Genomic DNA, 12,168 nt, shown 5'->3' on the forward strand with positions numbered 1-12,168 from the left:
TAGGTCAAGAACCAAGTTATAACACTGTCGGTTGACACCAACAATTTATGGTCAGCCAGTTTAGTTTTAAGTCGCCGATTTGATGTGTTTGGGTTTGGTACTTTGGTTAGTGTATTTAAGGAAAAGCTCAGACGCCCTTGTCTTGTTTTAGCCGCTTTCCATTCCCCAAAGAGTTAGAAGTTTTCCTGTAAGTTTTTTCAAGTTTTTGGAGCTCATGTGAGTGAAGATCTGAGGCTAAGGAAGTGAGAGGAGCTCTTTGTGGTCATGTAATGTCTTCAAATTGTTTTATTTCAATTATTACAAATCTTATTTGGACCTATATGTGTCATTGTAAATCCATATATAAGATAGTATTATTTTTGCTCACTAATTAAGCTTTACAAGGAGAAAGTGGAGAACCACATAAACAATCATTGCCGCCAAAGACGCTGGTCAAAAACTTTGTTGCTGGAAGCTTTCCACAAAGATGGTTTTGACTCAAGTTCAATGTTTGCAGTCCAGCCACCGAAACGGGCACCTTTCCATATATCAAGTTTCTTGACAGATCCAAGACTCTCAACGACTTGGTGAACTTTACCTTCCCAAAGTCAAACCGAAGTTTGTTTGCTGACATCTTGAACTCCAACAAAGCTGCTGCCTCGTTCAGGAAACTTGCTGGACTCCCTGAGATATCATTTTCTGAAAAATCGACGTAATGCATAGATTTGGTTCTCACTGGCTTCCAATCTTCGAACCTCACCTTGATTCCACATTTAGCAAGCTTCAAATTATAGATAACAGGTGACAATGTTACCCACTCTGGAATCATTTCGAAATGATATTGGTTGTAAGAGAGATCTAGAGAGCCAATGCCGTCGACGAATTTCATGGCAGGGAATCTACCGGTCAGAAGATTGTGAGAGAGTTTGAGATGAAAAATACTAGTCATATTGGCGAAACTAATCGGCACGGCCCCTGAGAACCTATTCCTCGAGAGATCCAATGTGGACAGCTCTCCAAATTTTGACAAATAGTTAGGAATTGCCCCTGAAAGATTGTGCTGGCTCAGACCAAGGAACGTGACAGTTGGTGCAAGCGATGCAATCGACGTAGGAAGTTTTCCAAAGAATCTGTTGCGGGAGAGATCCAGACCAAGAAGGTTCGTCACAGATTTGAAAATATTTTGAATGGTTCCTGAGAGGCGGTTGGCGCCTAGATCAAGCCAAGTTAACTGAGTCAATTTTGATATCGAACTCGGGATTGGACCAGTGAACCTATTATTATCCAGAGCTACATCTCTAACTTGGCTTAGGGCACCGATATTGGCAGGAAGGGGACCAGAGAGATGAGTATGCGAGATGCGAATTAGGTTTAGGTTTGTTAATTTGAAAAGGAATTGAGGAAAAGATCCAGTGATCTTGAGATAGGTGAAGGGAACTGACTCGAGGTGTTGAAGTCTTGCCAACGTCATTGAGATATTTCCCCAGAGAGAGCCTCCGCCACCTCCGTATATTCGCAGTTCGGTGACACGGTCCCCGGTGATGCAAATGACACCCATCCAGGAGCAGCATTCAGTTCCTTTCTTCCAAGTGCTGAGAATGTCCAAAGGATCTCGGGTTAATACCGGCTTTGAAAGCTAAAAGACCCTTTTCGTCATCGGGATGGCACGTGGTAGCTCTAGTTGAAGTTAAACAACTGATAGAGATAACGGCGGCAAAGATGAAAATAGTGAAGGAGCAAGAGTTCATGGTGTTTGTGTGGTGAGTGTCTCAGAGAATGAGAGAAGAAAAACGCAGCCTACTAATAAAGCACAGATCTAGGTTTTTTCTTTTCGGGAGAATCTTTTATTTCTTGCGAAACAAATTACTTTTTCAAAAGTTTAATTTATTTCTTGTAAAACAAGTTACATAACTTGTACGTAAGCAGCTATTACTTTTAATAACTGCAGAGTCAAAGCTATAGATATTTTTTTTCCTAAAATTATCACGTCGTTTACAGTTTAGCAATTTTTTTCCTTTTTTGCTTTGTTTTCTTTTTTCGTTGGGCATTATTAGTTAATTTTATAAAAGTCACGTTTCAAGTGACAACGGATTATGACCGAATTGCATGTGGCTGTAACAGTGGATTCCGAAATTAGAGGTCAATTATAATAAATTATATTATTCTGAAGGATCATTCATTTTACATATGTTCATTTTTCTTTTCTTAATGTTTGAATGTGAACACATGTTACACATTCATGTGTTTATATATCCCAGAGATATGAGAGTTGAGAGCTTTGAAATCCAGATCTTTAACAAAATAAAGATATAAAATTTACAAACTCAAATTATCTTGATATGCATAGCCATGTGACAAAAGCCCGCGGGCTTGCATGGTCCAATCCTGAAAAATGTCAGTTTCGGGCTTAAATATCTATGTCCAGAAAAAAAATCGAGTTCTTTGGGCTCAATCCATTTGGGTTATAGGGTTTTTCGGACTTAACCTGATCAAATTCGGACTAGTCTAAAAAGCCCTTTAACAAATATATTTGTATTTTTTTTGTTAACATTTTTATTTGATTGCAATATTTGATTAATAATTTATTGTAAATAAAGTTTAAAGCTCTAATATTAATTTTCATATTTACTCAATAACCTTGCTTAATACTTTTAAAATTTTTATTTCTGATATTTTATATGTTTTATATATTGTTTTATTTGGTTAAAGTATAAAATTTTATTTAGTTTTAAAATTTTTCTTTCAAATTAAGTTGGTTGTAGTGAATATAGATGAGTTATTAAAATTTTGATTGAGTTGTTTTACGGTGCATCTTTAAACACTACTTTTTAAGACTTATAAGTTTGAATTATTGATTTGTAAGATAAGTTCGAAAAAGTCCGAAAAGCCTTGTAGCCCTGTTAGGGCCGGGCTCGGATTTAAAATATAGGCTCAGAAATATTTCAGGTCGGGTCAGGCAGGATTCATACATATGCGGACTATACGAGTTTCGGACTGGACCGGGCCGGGCCAGCCTGATTAACACCTCTAATTCATACGCATTTAATGAGTATCAAGATAATCAAAGAGAAAATTTGATTACGTACGAGAAAGAAATCAAATTTGATTAAAAAACTTAAATCTATACAGCTTTCAAGAGTTAGCTGTATAAATATGGTTTAATTTTGATAAAAATAAAAGTTGCTTTTTAATTTGGTTTAATTTTGTTTCTGGACTATTCTTGTGAATAACAATTTGAATAAATTTGGTTGTAGGTTCCTGCCAAAAAGGCTTGCTCTTAGATTATATTTTTAATATATAACATTACATTTATCTTTCACATGTGTAAAAAATGTTTTTCTAAAAACTTACAACTAAGGGCCTGACTGGTTCTCCCGCTACCATCCGCAAACGCTGCGTTTGCGGGTGGTAGCGGTTGCTAGCGATTGGTACCAATCACACAAACCGCTTCCAATCGTTCCAAATCGCTCACAGTCACTCCAAACCACTGAATTCCAAAAGCTGCTTCCCGTAAGCATTTGCGGTTGTGGGCGATTGCGGTTGGAATTTTTTTTTTTTAAACTTGAAACAAATCAATGATAATGAAATATTTTTTTATATATCTTTTATCTAACTATTTTATTCATTAAGGATTGGAGAAAATGAAATATGAATACGATTGAAAATATTAAAAAATAAACAATTTGAAGAAAATAAGATTTCAACTAACAATAACCCAGAAAACCTGATGTAAATTTAATGGCACATCACACATATGTTCAAAAAAATCTAAATAAATATAACATTTTATCAGAAATTTAAAAAAAAGATTATTTTTTGAAAAATATAAAAACAAATCACGAGTCTTCTCAACTCTCGTTTGATCATTACTACCGATGCAACTACTGCCTAACGAAACTTATTGAGTGTGTGAGATTTAAAAAAGAAGATTTACGATCTAAAACATATGTTTTGTCATTTATCAAATTACTTGATTAAAGTTTTGGTAAAAAACCAAATGCATAAACTAATAAGTATTTCAATATGAAATTTATTTGTTTTCAAATAATTATTTTAGTATTTTTAATGAATTTTAATTATAAATCAAGTTTAATAATTTTTTTGATATTTTTAAACATTTATATAATTATGTATTACATTTATTATGTTTTTACCGCTATTGCACCCGCTGGTCAACCAGTCTTAAACTCCCGCAAATGCACCTATTTTAAAATACTAAACCAGTCATTCAAAATGCTTAATAACGCTTGAAACCGCAACCACCCGCTTCCGCAATTTCCCGCAAACGCAACCGCAAACGCTGCGGTTGAACCAGTCGGACCCTAAATTAATTAACATTAAAATATCATGATATGATAATGGGAAGCAATGAGAAATCAAGTGAAAGCTGAGCTTGATAGGTTCTGGGATCGGGTTTGGGGTGTTGTGGCACCAGAACAGGTGAAGGTTTTTCTATGGTTGGTTGGACATCAGGCTCTGATGTCAAATTCTGAGCGATTTCGAAGTCATTTATGTGGTTCATCGCTGTGTGAGGTCTGTAAAGGCGGGGAGGAGACTATACTTTATATTTTGCGTGATTGTCCGGCAATGGCTGGAGTTTGGAAGTGTCTAGTGCCAGCTCGGAAACAAGCTTGGTTCTTTTCGGCGTCCTTACTTGAATGGCTCTTTACTAACCTTCATGTGGTAACAGGTTCAGGGGTACTGGTGTGGTCTACCTTGTTCAGTGTTCCGGCTTGGTGGGGGTGGAAATGGAGGTATGGTAATGTCTTTGGAGTGCAACGAAAATGCAGGGACAAGGTAAAATTCTTTAAGGACTTGGCAACAGAGGTAGGACTTGCCCATCAGGCTACAAAGACGACACGTTCTTGACCAGTAAGGGAGGAGCGGTTAATCAGTTAGTCCCGTCCGCAGAGGGGGTGGTGGAAGATGAATACTGATGGAGCTTCAAGAGGGAATCCGGGGTTGGCAGCTGCAGGTGGTGTTTTGCGAGATAAAACAGGGGAATGGCAGGCGGGTTTTTCTCTTAACATTGGTATATGTTCATCTCCGATGGCAGAACTGTGGGGCGTCTATTACGGGTTGTGTGTAGCTAGGGAGAGAAGAGTTAAGAGGTTGGAAATGGAGGTGGATAGTGCATTGGTGGTTGGTTTTCTACAGGCAGGGATTAGTGCGTCTCATCTGTTGTCTTTCCTGGTACGGTTGTGCCATGGCTTTATATCAAGGGACTAGGTGGTCCGGGTTACACATGTGCATAGAGAGGCTAACTGTCTTGCCGATGGTTTAGCAACCTATGCTTTTTCTTTACATTTAGGCTTTCATTTGTTTGAGTCTAGTCCATCTTGTGTTGCGGCTTTGCTCTCGCAGGATCGTAGTGGTCATGCTATACCACGAGCTGTTTGTATTTAAGTTTACATTTCATTAATAAATTAAGGGAGTTTACTCCCTTTGTTCTACCAAAAAAAAAAGTGGAAGTTGAGCTTGTTCCTGAAGATGTTATGTTTGTACCCGTTGGACCAATGACAAGGGCAAGGACCAAACAGCTTGCTGGAGCTGTTCAGTTGATATTTTGAAGATATTTAGAGCAAAGAGAACATGGGAAATTATACTGGGGATGAATTCTATCAAGTCCATCCCACTATGAGCCTAATACAAGCCCAAAAAAGCCCAAGATAATCACTTTATTTTGTGATCAAAGAAGAGTGACGAAAATTGAGTTCAAGTCACCTTGGGAAGGGAAACATGCACCAAGAGTTGGGTCTTCATTCAACTGTTTATCTTTATTGTGTTTTAGTTTCAAGAATAATTAATTCTTGGCTTTGTGACCAAGTTTTCTATCTCTTTATAAACACATGTAATCTCATTTGAGAAATCAATCAATCAAGAAATATTTTATCTTTTATTTGAGAATGGTAAACTTCTTTGTTCCTTTGGAACTTTTCTTTCTCCTTGGTGGGTTACATCAAATAGTTTTCGGTATATCAAGTGATTCTACAGCACTTGATGTTGTCTTTCATTAGCTGATGATTGAAGAGTCGTTATAAGAGAGTCTAGAGCACAAGGATTTTTGGGATTCGTCTCACGCCTTGTCATCTGTCTCCACGAAGCTTCTATCTAAAGTTTCACAACCTTGCTTTGTTTGGTTTGTTTTAAGAGAGTTTGGGGCATCAGGATTTTTGAGTTTATCTCACGCCTTATCATCCAGTTTCGCGACCCATCAGAATTCTATGATTATCAATCTACCTACCTTAGAGCGTCGATTCCTTGGGAGAATCACATCAAGTGGTATCAGAGCCCGCTCAAGGACTTTTGATATTCTTCTAATCAAAACCTTTCATCTTCTCATCTATCCATCTTTTCATCTTTTTCTTTCATCTCTTTTCTTTTTTGTTTCTCTCATCTTCTATTTATTCATCTTCTTTCAAAAAAGCAAAAAAAAAAAAAAAAAAAAAAAACCCCATTCTATTCTACCAAAAAAAAAACATGTACTATTCTACAAAAAAAAAAAAGAAAACATGTTCTATTTTATTTCATTTCATCAATCTATTCCATTCTATGTCTTTTAAGGTAACAAGTTACTGAAAACCTTTGGTATCTCATTGAGTTGAGTGGGATTAGTTTTATTGGAACCTCGGAGAAAACCACTGTTGTGAGAACATTTTGAGAGATTGAGTGAAACAATTGTGGGAAACACTTGAGAGAAACACTAGTGAGATATTTTACTACTAACCGTTTGTTCAGTTTTGTAGGGAAAAATGCGGTGATAACTCCGAAAACAACAACCCAAGAAGGGAACAAGTGGCAGGCCTTTCGCCTTTCCAAATGCAGGCTTTGACGGGGCATTTAACTCAGTTTTTTCGCACTGAAATGGAGGCTATGCACCAGCAGATTGAAAGAGCGCAACAGCCTCAACAACAGCTTGAAGGGGAACCCGATCAGAGGGGCAGAGATCGACCTAGGCGTAACAGATATGAAGAAGACGACTACTACAGCCAAAGAGGCAATTCGTCTAGTGAGAGTCAAAGGCGTCCAAGGCGAAACAGAGAGGCTAGGGGGAGAAATGATGATGATTTGAGAGGAATCAAGTTGAGAGAACCACCATTCTATGGAAAGAATTATCCAGATGTTTATTTGGAGTGGGAAAAGCAAATGGAGTTAGACTTTAGATGTCAAGACTATTCAGACCGCAAGAAGGTTCAAGTAGCTGCTACCGAGTTTTATGATTATGCGATCAATTGGTGGGATCAACTGGTTACTAGTAGGATGTGCCGACGTGTCCAGCCTATTGACACATGGGATGAATGGAAAGCAGTTATGAGAAAGAGGTTTGTGTCCAGCCATTACAACAAAGAGTTGCATCAGAAACTGAGACATCTAAGTCAAGGCAGCAAGAGTGTAGAGAATTACTTCCAGGAGATGGAGTCTCTTATGATGAAAGCTGACACTGAAGAAGAAGGAGATGCAACTATAGCAAGGTTTCTAGGAGGATTGGCTAGAAATATTCAAGATCAAATGGAGTTGCAGACCTATGAGGACTTGGAAGAGATGTTGCACAAGGCAATTCTGATTGAGGAGAAACTTAAGAGAAAGAGCAATACTCGACAAATCGCTGGTTCTAGTTCAAAGTTGAGTTACTACAAGGAGGATAAGTCAAGTTTTCGGCCTAGGACAGACTTCAAACCAAATGTGGGAGCTAAGCCAAATGTTTTTGGACAAGAGTCAAAAGGAAAAGCAGAGGCTACTCACACTAGGAACCGAGATATCCAATGCTTCAGATGTCATGGGATAGGACACTATGCTAGTCAATGTCCAAACCATCGAACCATGATATTGATGGAGAATGGAGAGGTTGAAACCGAGGAAGAGAAAGAATGTGATTCCACTTCATCTTTGGAAGAGCATGAGGTTTGTGCTACAAAGGGGAAATTGTTGGTTACACGAAGAGCTTTAGTGATGCAAGACAAGATCCAGGAAGTACAACAACGAGAAAACTTGTTCCACACAAGGTGCTTGGTGAAGGATAAACTGTGCAGTCTTATCATTGATGGAGGAAGCTATACTAATATTACAAGTACTATTTTGGTGGATAAGCTGAAGTTGGATACAAAGAAGCATCCCAGGCCATATAATCTTCAATGGTTGAATAACCAAAGGAATATGAAGGTTAACCAGCAAGTGTTGATTCCCTTGTCCATTGGGAAGTATGAAGATGAAGTGTTTTGTGATATATTTCCCATGGAAGCAAGTCACATTCTGTTGGGAAGGCCATGACAGTTTGATCGCAAAGTTAATCATGATGGCTACACCAACAAACATTCTTTTGAGCACAAAGGGAAGATGATCACACTAGTTCCGTTAACACCACAAGAGGTCTACGAAGATCAGCTGCAACTTGGAAAGAACAATGTGAGTGAACCCCAAAACACTAAAAACCATAAAAGAAGAGAGTGAGAGTTTGACAAAAAAAACCCAGCAAAAGGCCTTTGAGAGTAACCCCATGAGATAATCTAACTTCTTTGTGAAAGATAGTGAGATTAAGAGAGATTTGTTTTTGAATCAATCTCTAATTGTGCTTATGTACAAGGAAACTCTCATGAGTTTGAATAATCTTGAGCCGGAACTTTCGAGCAATATTGTTTCTCTTCTGCAGGACTATGGCGATGTTTTTCCTGAAGAAAATCCAGATGGTTTTCCACCAATTCGTAGAATTGAATGTCAAATAGACTTTGTCCTAGGAGCTTCAATTCCTAATAGGCCAGCCTATAGAACCAATCATGTGGAGACAAAGGAGCTGCAGAAACAAGTCAGTGAGCTCATGGAAAAGGGATACATTAGGGAAAGCATGAGTCCATGTGATGTGCCGGTGTTACTTGTGCCCAAAAAGGATGGTAGTTGGAGAATGTGCGTGGATTGCAAGGTCATCAATAATATCAGTGTAAAGTATCGCCACCCTATCCCTCCCTTAGATGACATGCTAGTTGAGTTACATGGGTCATGTATGTTTTCTAAAATTGATCTTAAGAGTGGATATCACCAAATTCGTATGAAGGAGGGTGATGAGTGGAAAACTGCATTTAAGAGTAAGCATGGATTATATGAATGGCTTGTGATGCCTTTTGGGTTAACAAATGCACCTAGTACTTTAATGAGGTTAATGAATTATGTCTTGAGAGCATTCATAGGAGTTTTTGTGGTTGTGTATTTTGATGACATCTTGATATACAGTCAAAGCCAAGATGAACTTGTAGAGTATTTGAAAACTGTTTTAGATGTTCTTAGGATGGAGCAACTGTTTGCCAATTTCAAGAAATGCATTTTTTTTGCACAGATAACCTTGTTTTTCTAGGATTTTTTGTGAGTGCACAGGGCATTAAGGTCAACGAAAAGAAGGTAAAGGCAATTCGAGAGTGGCCTAGTCCAAAGCCGGTTGGTGAAGTCAAGAGTTTCCATGGTCTTGTCGGCTTCTATCGGAGATTTGTGAAGGATTTCAGCACCATTGCTGCTCCTCTCACAGAGGTTATCAAGAAAGATGATGGATTTAAATGGGAGACAGCACAAGAAGAAGCATTTCAACTCTTGAAACAAAAACTAACTTCTGCACCTCTTCTTTCTTTACCAGATTTTAAGAAAACTTTTGAAATTGAATGTGATGCTTCTAGTGTAAGAACTGGAGCTATGTTGATGCAAGAGGAGAGACCAATTGCTTATTTCAGTGAGAATCTTGGTGGAGCGATCCTGAATTATCCAACTAATGACAAGGAGTTGTATGCCTTGGTTAGAGATCTGCAAACTTGGCAACACTATCTTTGGACGAAGGAGTTTGTGATTCACACAGATTTTGAGTCTCTAAAGCAGTATGAGAAGCAAGTAAACAAAGGAAGACGACAGCTGGTTTTCGAAGTGGGAGATCAATTGTGGATACACTTGATAAAGGAATGTTTTCCAGCTGAAAGAGAGTCTAAACTAATGCCAAGGGTCGATGGTCCATTCAAAGTGTTGGCGAAAATCAGTGACAATGCTTACAAGCTCGATTTGCAAGGTAAGTAAAAAATGAGTTCTATTTTTAATGTTTTTGATTTGGCTCCATTTGTTGCAGATGGTCCGGATTTGAGGACAAATCCTTTTGAAGAGGAAGGGCATGATATGATAATGAGGAAGCAACGAGGAAGATCAAGAGGAAGCTGAGCTTGTTAGACTGTAAGACTTGATGGGCCTGTAGTGTTTTGGTTTAAGCCCAAAACACTTTTGTTGTGACTTAGTTTTTGTAGACTCTCAGAATAAGTTTCAGGTTAGTGAGATTAAAAACGCTCAAATCCTATTTAGTGTTTCGTATTTCTTTAACCCTTTCAACATAATCTACTTATCGCATTGTTTTTCCTTTTGTTCCATCTAGATAATAGTAAAAAGGCTACATATGGTGAAATTGAGGAAAAAAGATAGAAAACGTCGATCACATTTTCAAAGAGGACTCCTCTCCCATGATGAACGAAATTAGTTATTGATTTTGTGGAACGAGAGTTAGAGGGTCACATAGAAGCACTGAAGCACACGTGTTGAAGAAGCTTAATAAAGGAACGATATGGAGAAAACGAGAAGGATCCACATTAAGAGAAAAGGGGGTCAATTGACCCTGGTTCGATTCTCCCTTTCCACAAATTTTGCAGTTTTTTTTTTGTTTTTTTTTACATATGTGGTACGGGTCCGCTAGTGATCGAGACGAAGGCTCAGTTTTTTATTTACATATCTTTTTTCAATTTCGTTTCAATCATAACACATAAAACTCTGGATCTTCAAGTCCTATCTTCTTCCTACAATTTTTTTTTTGAGATTTGTTATAGTTTTTCTTCATCTAGCTTGATTCTTTGGAAAACTTATTAGTGAAAAGAGATTGTTGGAAGAGTCTTTATGTTGATGAATTGTTACGATCTTGTTGTTATCATTAAGGTATTGTGTGAGTGTAACAATGGTGGATTGACTAATTCTTTTTCCGTGATTGTATACCTCTTGCAGGACACTATCCGTTGACCATGAAGACGCTCCCTTCATGTAATCTTATGTGTTTTTATTATGGATTAACATAAACTGTGTTTTCTAAGCTTTTCATAGAAACAAACTCCTTAAAAACCGAAAAGAAGCTTCTCTTACTCCTCAATTACCAAGTGTAGAAGAAAATCTTTAGGCTCTGCGCTTATATTCTTTTATCCGTCTCCACAATTATCAGGTTTCGATGAAGACAAAGGTGAAATGGACGTGTGATGTTCTTCGAGGGGATGATGCTTATGAGTTGCAGGAGAAGCTACTGAAACAAGTCGCAGAGGAGTACAATGATGAAGAACAATTTGTTGAACAAATTGAATGTAACTACAATGTGCTACAATTAAACCCAATACTAGCCAGCTTCTTTCCCAAGAACAAATAACCATTTAGCTTGTGATATGAGCGTTTAGTGGAGCAGCCGCCGTTGCTTCTATACCATATACACGATTTACTTGTGAGTTGGTATGTATCTTTCCAAATAATGTTGGCCGACAAAACAAGTCAAAAAAAAAGTTTCGACTAATGTGGTTTAAAAAAATTGTGTCTACATAATATGGTTTGTCTAAGCAAAAACAAAATTAGACATAATGCATATAGTCAATGAAATGATATATGTATATCTCTTTTAGATGAAGCATTCGTTGCATGTCATTGAATTCTCGAACAACAAATATGTCCCCGACTTCAATCTCACTTAAGAGCATACCGTAAATTCGATATTTTCTCGCGCTCAAAAGTATTTATCATTTTCATTAATTCTACTAATTCTATAGTTCAAGATATGCAAAACATTTGCAAACAACAATTAAAGACAAATAAAAACATCTTCAAGCAATTAAAGAGAAATAATTTTTTTTTGCTAATTTATATACGATCAAGAAGGAGAGGACTGCTGCAATCAAGAAGTCACGTGACTAGCTATTTATTTGAGTATGGAGCTTCAGCTATTGATTTGGTATGGAGCTGCAGCAAAATTGAATATGAAGGAGATCTCAAAATTGACTATTCTATGTTTAAAAATATATATATATATATATATTTTGGGATTAGATGTTTTGCCGGATGTTAGGAGAAGGGATTATCAAAACAATTTCTCATATCCCCATTATCATCAAAACAATTTCTTAAAATCCCCTCAATTATAAAAAAACAATA

General features: G+C 37.4%; 1 protein-coding gene and 1 pseudogene across 1 annotated transcript; one reads left to right on the forward strand and one right to left on the reverse strand.

The window, feature by feature from the left end:
- Positions 1 to 370: 370 nt before the first annotated feature.
- Positions 371 to 1,727, reverse strand: LOC104767882 (uncharacterized; annotated as a pseudogene).
- Positions 1,728 to 4,347: 2,620 nt separating this feature from the next.
- On the forward strand, positions 4,348 to 10,161 carry LOC147920604 (uncharacterized). Its single transcript, XM_087501157.1, has 7 exons — positions 4,348 to 4,512; positions 4,670 to 4,776; positions 6,726 to 8,139; positions 8,251 to 8,382; positions 8,561 to 9,238; positions 9,343 to 10,015; positions 10,073 to 10,161. Exons 1-7 carry the CDS (start codon positions 4,348 to 4,350, stop codon positions 10,159 to 10,161), a joined length of 3,258 nt encoding a protein of 1,085 aa, XP_087357283.1.
- The last annotated feature ends 2,007 nt before the right edge of the window (positions 10,162 to 12,168 follow it).

This window comes from Camelina sativa, chromosome 19 (assembly GCF_030686135.1).
Source record: "Camelina sativa cultivar CO46 ecotype springtype chromosome 19, ASM3068613v1".
Classification (NCBI taxonomy): Eukaryota; Viridiplantae; Streptophyta; class Magnoliopsida; order Brassicales; family Brassicaceae; genus Camelina; species Camelina sativa.